This window comes from Salmo salar, chromosome 05 (genome assembly GCF_965601325.2).
Source record: "Salmo salar chromosome 05, fSalSal1, whole genome shotgun sequence".
NCBI lineage: Eukaryota > Metazoa > Chordata > Actinopteri > Salmoniformes > Salmonidae > Salmo > Salmo salar.
In genome coordinates, this window is record NC_138295.1 from 42,568,878 (window position 1) to 42,584,007 (window position 15,130).

Below are 15,130 nucleotides of genomic sequence, written 5' to 3' on the forward strand. Positions count from 1 at the left end.
ATGTGAATTATTCATAGTGGATCAACTTTTAAGCTAAATGTTGTAATCGGTTTCATCCTCGTCTTTACGTTTAAACATTTTAGTATGGAACCACTGTTGTATGCATTTTTATATTTTCCCACAACTTTCCCAACATCCCAGACATATTTTTTTACCGTCCCCGGGACGACGGAACACCCTTAATTTCGAGCCCTGAGTGGCTGTACAGTAACATGCTGCAGTATACAGGAAGTCAGAGCTCTGGTTATGCGCTTCCCAGCGCTGTATGGGTTTTGACTGACAGTCGTTCTGAACTTGAGCACCTCGCGCAACAAGAAGTTGACCCATCCCTCCTGTTAATTTGGCAGCTTTTGCACATTTCTTGTCTGAGTGAGGGAAATACTTTAAATGAAGAGGGCTCTATGTATTTTTAAAGACGAGACGTTGAGGATTATAATAAATACTGCGTTGATGTCATACAAGCAAGCCAAACACCCTTTAGTCCAAATGTGCAATTTCCATAGAATAAAACTAATGTCATATACATTGTCAACGTTTATGATCACTATGTTTGATGTACAGTTACAAGATGACATGCTGTCACACCCTGGGTTGTTCTGAACAGAACGAGTGTGAAGAAAATTTGCTGCGTCACACGCACCTGAATGCCTCCTTTCTATGCGCATCAAAATTACTATCTGTTTCCCTGAATTGCACTGTGAAAGCCTAACACTAATGTCATATTTTATAGCTTAGCTAGCCATGTTGGCAATAGAACACGCTTTCAAATGATGCCCACCTGACCCAGATTGCGATTTAGAGTGGACCGTTTTGGGATTTCGTAAACAACACATTTTTTTGATGGCAGGGTTGTGTCAACCAAAACAACTACAGGTGTGCTTGCTCAAGTTCAACGGCGAAGGAGAACTAGGAGTACCAACAACAACAAAAAGCTAAGGTGCTTTGAGTCATAAAAGTCCATTGAAATTACTTAGGAACTGTGCACACTTTGGAGAGATGTGTGTGTGGCCACTTTGAGATCCCAGTTAGTCCCTTCACTCAAACCCTTATTTTTTTCTTATTTCTTATTTTTCTGTAAGAAACATTTAGCCCTATCCATATAGGCCAATTCTCACTAGTGTAAAGGGTTAAGGTGATTAAACCCACTAATCCCTAATCCACACAAACAGACAGCCACATGCACCACGGCAGGGGGAAATAGTCTACATGGCTAGAAAGGCTTGAGACAGTGACGCTTGAACCACTGCACATACAGTGAGCTCCAAAAGTATTGGGACAGTGACAGTTTTGGCTCTACTCCAGCACTTTGGATTTGAAATTATACAATGACTACGAGGTTAAAGTGCAGACTGTCAGCTTTAATTTGAGGGGAATTTTCATCCATATTGGGTGAACTGTTTAGAAAGCACTTTTGGTACATAGTCCCCCCATTTTCGGAGACCAAAAGTATTGGGACAAATTCACTTGTGTATTAAAGTAGTCAAAAGTTTAGTTTGGTCCCATATTCCTACCACGCAATGGTTACATCAAGCTTGTGACTACAAACTTGTTGGATGCATTTGCTGTTTGCTTTGGTTGTTTCAGATTATTTTTGCCCAATTTTAAATGAATGGTAAATAATGTATTGTCATTTTGGAGTCACTTTTATTGTAAATAAATAAGAATGGAATGTTTCTAAACACAATGTGGAGGGCCAGAGAGCAACGGAGATCAGTTCAGAGTGCAGAGCCACGCGTGTGCACATTTGTTGATATTCTTTGCTAGTTAGCGAGTTATTAGCCCACTTATAAGTATAGGTCAGCAATGGGGAGTTAGTGCTTCCTTACAAGAGCATAAAATGTGTAGGCTACATTTCAAGCTGTCTTTGAAAAGCCAGTCAGGTAAAAAGCTAATATCTTAATTAAAGGGGCAGTGTTGTATTTTGAGACAGGCTTGAATATTGTCATTCTCTGTATGCTAATAATAATACATTGTATTTTGTAAAGTGGTTTCTTGCATCATACAACACAATACAATGCAATTTACAGTCACCTATTTGGCCCATGGTGTTATAAACCAAGTAAAAAAATAATGAATTAATGTCAAGCCCTTCATAATGTAAAAACGTTTAAGTCTCATGCAATGTAGGCCTGCATTGAACACCACATATAGGCTACGGTAGACTATATCATAGAAATCAAAAGCTATTTCCATGTGAAAATGTTATGGGATTTGCTCCATTGGTTTTGTTGGTAGGCCCACATTATGCTCAAATAGCCACAATAGCCTATTGGCTACTGTCTAAAACCGTAAGGGAACAACATTCTCACGTTTACACTCACAAGACCAAACATTTGCTCTATTCCCCAAAATATTTGAGGGAACATTACGTATAAGTGAATCTTTCCCAATACGTTTGGTCCCCTAAAATGGGTGGACTAAGTACAGGAAGTTTGCACTTTAACCTCAGTCATTGTATAATTTTCAAATCCATAGTGCTAGAGTACAGAGCCAAAACAACAAAACATGTCACTGTCCCAATACGTTTGGATCTCACTGTATTTGTTACCAGTCTTTACTGGTTGTTTTCCTGCTTCGACTCCCAAACCATACACACAATAGCCTTGATTTGGTCCCCCATGGGAGTTGAAAAATAACCATGACACGCGCTTCTGGGCTATTGTTTTCCCATTGACCCTACTGCTGCAGTGTTTAACACTTTATGGTATGCCAAACAAGGACCGAGAAGGCCCTTTTCGGCTAACTTGACCTCACTCTGTGCCTCCGGTTTCTGAATCATGTCACCAAGGAGCCAGACATGAACTGTAGGGGTATATGTGCAGTGCTTTGGGAAAATATTCAGACCCCTTGATTTTTTTCCCACAATTTGTTACGTTCTGAAATTGATTAAATAGTTTTTTCCCACCTCATCAGTCTACACACAATACCCATAATGACAAAGCAAAAACAGTTTTTTGGATTTTTTTTTTTGCAAATTTATAAAAACGTCTAATTTACTTAAGTTCTCAGACCTTTTGCGCGGTACTTTGTTGAAACACTTTTGGCAGTGATTACAACCTCGAGTCTTCTTGGGTATGACACTACAAGCTTGGCACACCTGTATTTGGGGAGTTTCTCACGTTCTTCTCTGCAGATCCTCTCAAGCTCTGTCAGGTTGGATGGGGCGCATCGCTGCACGGCTATTTTCAGGTCTCTCCAGAGATGTTTGATTGGGTTCAAGTCTGGGCTCTGGCTGGGCCACTCAAGGATATTCAGAGATTTGTCCTGAAGCCACTCCTGCGTTGTCTTGGCTTTGGGTCATTGTCCTGTTGGAAAGTGAACCTTCACCCCAGTCTGAGATCCTGAGCGCTCTGGAGCAGCTTTTCATCAAGGATCGCTCTGTAATTTGCTTTGTTCATCTTTCCCTCGATCCTGATTAGTCTTCCAGTCCCTGCCGCTGAAAAACATCCCCACGGCATGATGCTGCCACCCCCATGCTTCGCTATAGGGATGGTGCCAGGTTTCCACCAGATGTGACGCTTGGTATTCAGGCCAAAGAGTTCAATCTTGGTTTCATCAGTCCAGAGAACCTTGTTTCTCATGGTCAGAGTCCTTTAGGTGCCTTTTGGCAAACTCCAAGCGGGCTGTCATGTGCCTTGTACTGAGGAGTGGCTTCTGTCTGGCCACTCTAGCAAAAAGCCCTGATTGGTGGAGTGCTGCAGAGAGAGCTCCAGAGTTCCTCTGTGGATATGGGAGAACTATGTCAGAGTGACTATCGAGTTTTTGGTCAAATCAAAATGTATTTGTCATATGCGTCGAATACAACAGTGAAATGCTTACTTCACAAGCCCTTAACCAACGATAGCAAAGGGTCTGAATAATTTTGTAAATAAGGTATTTAAAAAATGTTTTTTAATAAATTTGCCAAACTTTTGAAAAACCTCTGCTTTGTCATTATGGGGTATTGTGTGTAGATTGCTGAGGGAAAAAAAATTGTTTATTACATTTTAGAATTTGTCTGAAACGTAACAAAATATGGAAAAAGTCGAGGGGTCTGAATACTTTCCGAATGCGCTGTATGTGCTTGTCCTGGTCGTTCTGTAAATGTTAAGGGGATTTGGGTGGTGGCTGGACTTTACATTTACATTTTTGTCATTTAGCAGACACTCTTATCCAGAGCGACTTACAGGAGCAATTAGAGCTAAGTGCCTTGCTCAAGGGCACATCGGCATATTTTTTTGCCTTGTCGGCTTGGGGGATTTGAACCGGCCAAACACTTTAACTGCATGGGGGGATAGGGAGAAGCTTTGGATGACAGCTGCTGCAGAATTAGGGCCCAGTCCCAGACAGACTCATGTAGATAGAAGGGTGGAGTTGGGGCAAGCACTGAAATTAACAGAGATTAAATGGCAACCATCAGAATTGGTAGCTGCCTGTATTGCTGTGATGCCGGGGATTATGCAGTTACAGCTCTGCCTTTGATGGTATTTGTGGTATTATGTAATTTTCTAAATGTCTTAAATGTAGTTTTTTTTTAATTATTTTTAATTCTCTTGCTTATGAAATCATGACGGTAGTCATTGATCAACAATAACACTTGACTGGTCATGTACGATGTGGTTCGGTCATTGATAGGGTTGCAAAGCTACCGGTAAGTTACCGGAATCTTTTGTAATTTTGGTAATTTATACTTGAATAAAAGTATTCATATACAGTACCAGTCAAAAGTATGGACACACCTACTCATTAAAGGATTTTTCTTTATTTTTACTATTTTTACTAAGAATCATGTAGTAACCACAAAAGTGTTTAAAAAAAAATCCTAATATATTTGAGATTCTTCAAAGTAGCCACCCATTGCCTTGACAGCTTTGCACACTCGTGGCATTCTCTCAACCAGCTTCACCTGGAATGCTTTTCCAACAGTCTTGAAGGAGTTCCCACATATGCTGAGCACTTGTTGGCTGCTTTTTCTTCACTCTGCGGTCCAAGTCATCACCCAACCACCTCAATTGGGCTGAGGTCGGGGGATTGTGGATGCCAGGTCATCTGATGAAGCACTCCTTCACTCTCCTCCTTGGTCAAATAGCCCTTACATAGCCTGAAGATGTGTTAGGTCATTGTCCTGTTGAAAAACAAATGATAGTCCCACTAAGCACAAACCAGATGGGATGGCGTATCGCTGTAGAATGCTGTGGTAGCCATGATGGTTAAGTATGCTGGGAAGTCTCAATAGATCGCTGACGGTGTCACCAGCAAAGCACCATCACACCACCACCTCCATGCTTCACGGTGGGAACCACACATGCGGCGATCTGTTCAGCTGCTCTGCGTCTCACAAAGACAGGGCGGTTGAAACCAAAAATCTAAAATTTGGACTCATCAGACCAAAGGACAGATTTTCAGTGGTCTAATGTCCATTGCTCGTGTTTCTTGGCCCAAGCAAGTCTCTTCTTATTATTATTATTGGTGTCCTTTAGTAAGGGTTTCTTTGCAGCAATTTGACAATGAAGGCATGATTCTCCTCTGAACAGTTGATGTTGAGACGTCTGTTTCTTGAACTCTGTGAAGCATTTATTTGGGCTGCATTTTCTAAGGCTGGTAACGAATGAACTTATCCTCTGCAGCAGAGGTAACTCTGGGTCTTCCTTTCCTGTGGCGGTCCTCATGAGAGCCAGTTTCATCATAGTGCTTGATGGTTTTTGCAACTGCACTTGAAGAAATGTTGGAAGTTGACTGACCTTCATGTCTTAAATAATGATGGACTGTCATTTCTCTTTACTTATTTGAGCTGTTCTTGACATAGTATGGACTTGGTCTTTTACCAAATAGGGCTATCTTCTGTATACCACCCCTACCTTGTCACAACACAACTGATTGCATTAAGAAGGAAAGAAATTCCACAAATGAACTTTTAACAAGGCACACCTGTTAATTGACATGCATTCCAGGTGACTACCTCATGAAGCTGGTTGAGAGAATGCCAAGCATGTGCAAAGCTGTCATCAAGGCCAGTGGCTACTTTGAAGAATCTCAAATATAAAATATATTTTTATTTGTTCAACACTTTTTTGGTTACTACATGGTTCCATATGTGTTAGTTCATAGTTTTGATGTCTTCACTATTATTCTACAATGTAGAAAATAGTACAAATAAAAAACCATTGAATGAGTAGGTGTGTCCAAACTTTTGACTGGTACTGTATATAAAGGATAATTTGCTTAAACCCTCATGTTAAACACCAATGCTATTCACTAAGTTGATGGTTTATATTTAGAATAATGTTTTGCAGCTTTTTCATTTTATTTAATTGTAATATATTTTACATAATGCCACAGAGGGCCAGAGATAATTAGACACGTGATAATCTGAAGTTCCCAAAAGGGCTACTAGATGTAAAATCAAATTGTATTTATCACATGCGCTGAATACAACGGGTGTAGACCTTACCGTGAAATGCTTACTTAAAAGCCCTTACCAACAATGCAGTTCAAGAAATTAAGAAAATATTTACTGAATAAACTAAAGTAAAAAATAAAATAAAAAGTAACACAATAAAGTAACAATAACGAGGCTATATAGAGGGGGTACCGGTACCGAGTCAATGTACGTGGGTACAGGTTAGTTGAGGTAATTTGTACATGTAGGTAGAGGTAAAGTGTGACTGCATAGATAATACACAGCGAGTAGCAGCAGTGTGAAAATGAAAGGAGGGGGGTGCAATGTAAATTGTCCAGATGGCCATTTAATTAATTGTTCAGCAGTCTTGGGGTTAGAAGCTGTTCATGAGCCTTTTGGACCTAGACTTTATTACATAACATCTTTGAAAGATACTACAATTTTGGTAGTTTACTGGTGAACTTCTAAGATTTCCAGTAATCTATCCTCCCTTTGCAACCCTAGTCAGATGGAGAAAGTGCAGGCTTTGCTGACTTGTTTGTGCAGAGCCTTGACAGCCATTAAGCCTGGCAGCGACAGCTCCCATCAAATCTAAATATAAGCCTGTTGGACCCTCCATCATACATCCTGCTCCATGGAAAGTCTTTTTCATGGGGCACAAAAATAAACTCCAGTGATGAAGACTAGCGTCCTAGAGACACGCTGTTTGGCGAGGTTTGAGACGGGAATGTGTGAACAGGTGTTTGTGCCATAATGACTGTCTGAGGGAGGTAGCAGGGTCACAGACCTCCCTCCTCCTACCCTCCACCTGTCCTCCTCCTCTCACCCTTTCACCTCTCCAACTCATGAGCCTGCATGCCTTCCCTCACAACACCACCAGGCCAGGCAGGCGTGTAAACCTAGCCAGTGGCTTTGTCCCAAATGTCACCCTTTTCCCGAGAGTGCACACATTTTGACCAGACCCCGTAAGGACCAGGGACCACTATATAGGGACTAGGGTGCCATTTGGGACTGCTTCAGAACCAGAGGATCAACAGCCCCTGGGTCCAACCTGTTCTCATTGTCATAGTCCATCTTCTCCAGCCAGACCTGTCCTGAGGAGCCTGTGGACATTATTTATGAGGGCTTTCAGGCCACTGCATGCCACAGAAACCTGCCGCTCTTATGTGTCAACGGAACTCTTGCTGTCTCTTTCATGAGGGCGGTTGAGTGAAAGCCCAGTATTCATCATGGACACACAGCCAGACGTTTACATGGTTAACGGCACCCTACAAGGTGGACACCTGCTCCTGTCGTGGCCTGTGCCCATCAAAACAAGTGCCTCCTCCTACTTCTATCCCATATACCCACTCCTGGTATTGCGATCTACTCCTGTCCACTGCTCTCAGCTACCTCCATCCCCTTCGCATCTTAGTTACTTCTTACTGCCCCCTCACGACCTTATTACCTCATCTCACTACCTGATTTGTCAAGGCTATAGGCACCGGCACCATATACTGTATTTAGCATATATTACTCTGATAGGCAGGTACTACACTGCTTGGAGTATGATGTCCATGCGACCTAGATAACATAACATATATTATCAGTTCTCAGCCACAGTACTTGGACAGGCTTCTCATCTTACATTCCTAGGAGTTCTGACACACTTTCCACCCAGGAAAGATTACTTTCATCGCAACTTAACTGTGGCAATGATAAATGGGTCACGCAAGATGGGAGTAAGAGCAAACCTGACCCGCTTCCTGCTAGTGGCCACAGTGAAGCATTCTCAGAACACATGTCACTCACTGGACTGTCGTCGTCAGTTCAGACAGTCCTGTGACCTTACTCAGGATGTATGTGATTTGTAACTGTGTGTGTGTGTGTGTGTGTGTGTGTTCACTCAGTGACAAACATAGATATGAGCGAGCAGAAGTAAACTGCTAAAGAGGGCCTGTGATTCAGTGTGTGGGTGTGGCCTGGCCAGTAGCCACCCTGTCCCCCTAGGTGAGCTCCAGTCAGAGCTATTAAAGAGCCAGCCCTGTCAGTGAGCCAGCCCAGCCATTGGGCTATGATTGAATAGGATGTCAGTGGGTACCAAGCGGACATAGGGGTGATGTGCAGGTTATATAAAAGCCAGTGGATGACAGGTGGGTGGGGGGGGGGGGGGGGGGGGCTGCTGTGTTATAGTCAGTTTTTACTGGCTGTTGGTTGGGGAAGCCTGCCCCCCTCGGGTCAGGTGATTGGCCAGCGGTGTTGGTTGCCCGGTTGCGTCAAGCAGCCCTGTATTTGAGCAGGGTTCTGGATTGTTTACTGCAGCACTTTTCAGCAGAGAGTCCCGAGCCCAACACGACGCAGCAAGCCAGCTGAAGACAGAGCTCTCCACAATATGTACCCAGGGAGTCAGGTTTTGCTCTTCGACCTTCTCATACAGACTTTATCGCCAATAAGCGCTCAGTCTGGATAACCAGAGAACCCACCAAAAAAACGTCAGGCTTGATAAACAAAACAACACGACTAACCAAGCTGAACCGACAACCGGTGAAAATGGCGTGTGAAATTCTGCTGCTCAGGTAAAGCCATGGGGGGGGGGGAGGATTGTAACAGTGTGTGTACATTGTCATGTTCAATTTTTGAGATGTATTCAGTATGTGGGGATGCGGGGCTATTTGTGGCGTATGATGATTTATGATAACTTAATGCAGCCCCATGGTATCTCTGGTTCATGACCGGTTAACCTTTACGGATGAACTTGTTAAGGGTTCGCATTACATCGCGGGGGGTGGGGGGTGTGGGGGGGGGTTTGGTGTTTAAGATTGACTGACTAATTCTACAAATCTCACGGGAGGATGCTGGTCTGCGTAACCGACACGTGTAGTTTTAATCCTCAGATAGTGTATCAAGGGGAAAACAGGTGTTTACGAGCTGAAGAGTGATGCCTGGTAGAGAGTGTGTGGGCTTTTCTTCAAGTACCTGCTGAAACTGTGATGTATGGCAAGCACACTGCGGCGCTACTCTCTGCCAGACCCAGTACATAACCTACAGACGCAGTGCTGAGCAGAGCAACTCTGCTGAATCACAACTACCTGGCTACCTCTTCAACTGCTGCGACTCAGCCACTCATACTAATAGCAGGACTGTGTGTGTGTGTGTGTGTTTACAGTATGTGTCCGTATGACAGCTGACTATGGGATGATGAAGCTAAATTGCGGAGTTGGAGGAAGCTCGTTGTTTCCTGGAGCTTTGCCTCTGGTGATCTTTTAGTTGGGCAGCAGATCACACACTGATCTCTCATTAGAACAGCAATAGACATCAGTAGGTCCTCAGCTAGCTACCTTACTGAACTCCTGTCGGTGTTACCAGTCAGGCGGTGGTATCCTAGGACGTCTCTTCATCCGGCACTGTTAAGTAACCTTATTAGTGGAAGGAAATACGGACTGTTAAGTAACCGCCTTAGTCAGTGGACCAGAAGTCCACAATAGGCATCAGCAGTTCCCTTAAGATTCATCTTACTGCAATTCTATTCCTATCTGTCATACCCATGGTTCTCCATGACGTGACTAGGCCAGACGCTGTTAAGCTACCTCTATTTTGAAAGGAGAACACTGGTCTGACCTACCACTAGAGCCCTTTGCCCTGAGGTCAGGTCAACATACTACAAAGAGCTATGTGGCAGATTATATGGCATTCCTGCTTATCCAAATCACTTTGGCAAAGCTGGTACGGTTATTCCACTTCATTAGGTTAGCCGATTGCGTGAGGCACTCCAGGGCTTTTTAAAAGCTGGTAAAGCTTTTTTGTCTCTGACTCCAAAAACCTTGGCTGGTGTTCCGTCTAGTCACACAAACCGATTTCTCCACAGCCTGGGAATCAGGCCTGAGCTGAGTGAGTCTGATCTGATTCAGAACAAGTAATAGAATAATCCAGAGTGTTTGAGAGGGAGATGCGCAGTAACAGATATCTCTGTGCTTTGCTCGCTGGCCTGTGTGTGGCCACATCCAACAGTGCGCTCTCATTGTTTCCAAGGCAGAGCGAGAAGGTTCGACTTACAGAACATTGCTGACTCTAAAATGACTACTACCTTGGAGTCAGTGAGATGGAATGGTGTTATGTCATCTAAAATTGGAAGACAAATAGTCAACTCTCTTTCTCTATTGATCCACACTGGCAATTTCACTGGCCAAAGTCCAAATGCAGGCATCAATGTGGAGGTGTGCTGGAACTTTTACGTGACTCTTCTCACAGGGTCGATCTGTATGTTCAACTTAACTGTCAGAACAGGAGGTGTGATGGTGGGCGTCTGGGCGTCTGGCCTGTGTTGTCTGACAGCCTGAGGCTTCAGTGTTTAATGCCTCTTAGTGCAGTATCTCACTGTACGGCTCTGTACAGCTCTTCAAGGACACAATGTCAGTCAGTGCGGAATCCGAGCGCTGCCTTTTTCTCAGTAAACAAGAGGATGGGGGAGGGGTGACTGTGTAAATAATTAAGGTGCTATTGATGTGATTTGAGCTGCTGGGCAGATGCAGAGACTGAGGTGTGAGCCAAAGGGATGTATCTTTAACGCTAGAGAGAGAGCACTCTGAATCCTATTGGCGTATGTAGGTCCTGTTGGGGCTTGGCTGTGAAAAGCGATACTGGAGATGGACCACACGTTCTAACATTCTGTGGCGGGTCTGAGTCTGAGAATCCTTACTGTCAGTGGTTTCAAAGCTGTAGTCTAACTAAGGGCCCAGTGGGATAGCATAAGATAGGGTAGGCTAGACTGTCTCTAGGTCGCAGCCATCTCCCAGGTTTAGCTGGTTAATAGATAGAATCATCCTATATACACTGGTGGATGGAACTGTTGACAGGAATACGCCAACACCATCCTACAGTTAAACTTTGTGCCTGTTTGTGCGTGTTTGTTTGTGTTGCTTGCGTGAGGAGTTGACCCACCTTGTCAATATCAACCTTTAGAGCGCCAGTCCCCCCCCTAGGTGCCCTGTTAGTTGCCCCCCCCCAAAGGAGACCGCTAAACCCAACACGGGCGTTAACAGCGACGGGATAACCAGCCGGGCCGGTGCGTTATGCAAGCTCAGATTCCTGGCATTGTTTATGAGGCGGGCGGGCGAGCGCAGACTGCTGAATCAACCGGCCCCTTCTTCCTGTCACAAGCAACGGCGCTGCCTGATGAGAGGCAGGCTGTGTCCTGTTTGACATTTGCCCACATCAATGGAATGGTCCCTGTTTTTGTGTGGCGGGTACAGAAAGGGGACGCTATTTACAGTAAATGGGCCTCTGCCTACCCGCCAGCCCATCCTGTGTGCCCGCCCACTGTACACCCTTTGCGGCGCCTGGGAGTAGCTATTGAGAGGCGCGAATTGAATGACATAAGGAAAGAACATGCGTGTGTGCGTGCTCTCATGCAGTGCTCTCCAGAGGTGTGTGTGTGAACTCCCTTGATACCCGGCCCTTTGGATGTACTTCCCCTCCCTAGGTAGAACTGTTGCATAACTGGCCCAGATTAGGACCCAGCTGAACTGAGGCCATGACCTGTTGGGTCACCCCACTGCTCAGATAGTTTCCAATTGAATACACTCAGAGAAGGTCCTGGTTGAACAGGGAGGACGAATGCGAGTAGGTGGTACATGATGTTCTAATGTTGCTTTCTGTTTTCTCCCAGTTCACACATCTCCCCCATCAGCGTTCTTCCAGGATCTGCAGTGTAAGTACTTCTTCTAAATCACCACGTACCCCTTTTTAACAGCAGGCGCTTCAACCCTATAGCCATTTGAATGATTTAGTGCAAATGTTTTGCTTTTAGCTACAATGTCCCCCCCCCCCCCCCCCCAAAATACAATTTCTGCCATACCTTAATGCACTAAATCAAGTGTGAAATCAAAGGATCCCCCAAAAAGTGTAAACCGCTTTCTGGTTAGACTATGTTTTTCAAAGACAGATAAAAGCTCATTGTTAATCCACTGAGGAGGAGTTGAAGGGAAGGGGAGGAGCAAGCCATGTCAACCCATCACCAAACCATTTGCGTCACAAAACATTGAGACTTGAGCACGTCCATCACATGACATGCCTTCTCTGGTTCCTCTGTGGGTGTAGAGAAGGGGCGAGTGACGCTGTTGACTGGTCGCTAATGGATTGTAGCTTCAGGAGGCTTGTGCAATGTGCATCAGCTGGTGGTTAACTTCAGGGCTAGTAATGCATTAGCTATAGCTGGTGGCTAGCTCCAGGCATAGTAAATCTTATGCATTAGCTATAGCTGGTGGCTACTTTCAGGCATAGTAAATCTTATGCATTAGCTATAGCTGGTTGCTAGCTTCAGGGCTAGTAATGCATTCGCTAGGCTATAGCTTCCAGCTAGATTTTACAGACTACACAGTCCCGTGTTTATTCACTAAAGCTAAGCCTTTATCCGTGGGTTTTAAACTTCAGAAGCCAAAGAATACAGTAGAGTTCCGTACAGCTAAATGAGCAGGGAGTTTTGGTGCTTAGTTCAGATAGCGCTGGATTTATGTATCTCACAGGACTCTAGAGCACAGGACTGTTCCCTTTTTTAGTCAAAGTTCCCTGCATGACCTTATTAAACGTGACAGAGAGCAGGAAATGGGTCGCCGAGCGGTTGAACTCCTCTGCTAATGTTCACTCATTAGATGGATTCAGAGGGTTCTTACTTTGCCAACAGAAGTTAATACGTTTTGCTTGTGTTGTTCCCCGCAGCATTATAGAGAGGACTATCCGCGCCGCGGTGGAACAGCACTTCTTTGACCTCAAGAGCTCCATCGACCAGGACATCAGCAGCTATGAGAGCCAAGGGTGAGCAGTGAACACACACACTTGTGCTCAATCTCACACTACACGCACATAATGCCCATACATGATGCAAATATTTTCACACATGTACAGAACGTGCATGGAATGTATCCATTTTCATTTGAACAAACTCACTTTAGCCTCACACTCTAACATGCATTCCCTTGTCACCCATACTGTTGCCTAACACTGGGTGGCAGGCAGCTCCAGAAAGTTCATGTTACCGCAGTTGACAGTGAGCAATGCTGATAGTTGCTTAGTTAATGACTTGTTTGGTTTCCACAGCGCGGGCCCCAGTGAAAAGCAGGTGACGGGGCCAGGGCCATTTGATGGCCATGGAGAGGAGGGTCCGTGTACGAGTAAGGAGGGCCCCGCAAGCAGTCCCCTGTCAGCCCCAGAGACAGAGAGGCACTCTGAACACAGCCCACAGGCCCAACAGGTCAGTTATACAGTCAGTCACTCCAGGTCACCGGAGAGCGACACACACACACATCCCAGACAAACAACTCCACAAGCTCTGGCCGTAAACAGAATATTGAACATTTACCATACCGAGCCCTGTCGCTGAATAGCGGCTATCACTTTATTACAAGGTTGATGCTTGTTCTACTGTATCAGCAGGGCCTTTTGTGTGACCCATAACAAAGATGTCATTCTCCTGGGAGGGCCGAGGTGGTGGGGGGACAAGGGAAGGCTTGTCAGATACAGACTGTCTTCTGTTCTCCCCGAGCACAGCCAGTCTGTCTTGATAACATCATCATAGATAAGAGATGAGAGACAATTCCATGAACTTTAGATATCCTACATAGAATCAGATTTAGCCTATATAGCATAAAATTACAGGTCATGGATTGGGGGGGGGGGGTGGAAGAGAGACATGGAGGTGGGAACCATTTTAGCTCTCCTGGCTAGTAACCTTGGATAGAGGCTGGCTGAACCCTAGATAAAATGGCAGCTAGTTTCCGCTGACATCTGCCCACCCTCTCCTCCTATTCTTCACCACCACAGACCTGGCTGCTGGATGGGCCTCCACAGCCACTCAGCCCAGAGGTGGGACCCTCTATGAATTGGGTCACCCTCTTTTTAAATAGTCTGCTTGCCCCCAAAGAATGACTGCAACATCTGTTCAGACCTCAAACACTCCTCCCACCCCACTCATACATACATACACACACTGTATGCAGTTCAACCAGGTCCATCTCCACCTACTTTGTAAAAATGGAGGCCACCCTCCAGGAATTCAAGCTAGCGTCTCATCAATATAATGAGTGTGGCTCAGTTGGTAGAGTGTGGCTCAGTTGGTAGAGCATGGTGTTTGCAACACCAGGGTTGTGGGTTTGATTCCCACGGGGGACCAGTACGGGGGGGGACTACTGTAAGTCGCTCTGGATAAGAGCGTCTGCTAAATGACTAAAATGTAAATGTATAACTTTTTTTTTTTAAACGTTTGCTATTGATGCAGCCTCCGTTTGATAGTCTACATGTTGGGCTGTGCTTCAGGGTACTGTTTCATGTTGGTTTTTAAGCTTGGCAAGTGGATGCTCTTCAATGTGTCAATTGTGATCAAGAAATTAGGTAAATCTAATCCTTGATATGTTGTTTCTGCGTGTTTTCTCCTAGGAGGTCCAGGATTGTGACTCCCAAGGCGCCATCCTGGAGGAGAGTTCTGGAATGGACCTGGATGCCGCAGAGGCTCTTGTCGATGCAGAGAACAATATCAACACTGCCAGGTTGGCTTTAAACCGTTTTAACAGTATTACTACACAACACAATTACCTCAACTGCTTAAACACCAGGCTTTGCTGTCTTCCCAGAGAAGGCTGATGGCTGGCATTCAATGAAACAAGCTAATCATACTGTTGTATGCTAATCAGGACTTGGGGAATTTGTTGCTGTTTTATTTGGTTATGTACAACACAAACAGCCATAGCACGGCTTTGAAAAGTTTTTGACTTTGCTGTGATG

At 44.7% G+C, this 15,130-nt stretch overlaps 1 protein-coding gene across 2 annotated transcripts in view; it reads left to right on the plus strand.

The window, feature by feature from the left end:
- LOC106604936 (protein FAM13B) overlaps nt 1-15,130 on the plus strand; it is a 75,324-nt gene that overhangs the window by 49,891 nt on the left and 10,303 nt on the right. For both annotated transcript variants that reach the window (XM_014200084.3, XM_014200085.3), the window contains exons 8-11: nt 12,024-12,065; nt 13,073-13,168; nt 13,451-13,604; nt 14,786-14,895. In XM_014200084.3, the coding sequence (XP_014055559.1) occupies nt 12,024-12,065; nt 13,073-13,168; nt 13,451-13,604; nt 14,786-14,895 (402 nt within the window). The remainder of the gene's footprint in view (nt 1-12,023; nt 12,066-13,072; nt 13,169-13,450; nt 13,605-14,785; nt 14,896-15,130) is intronic.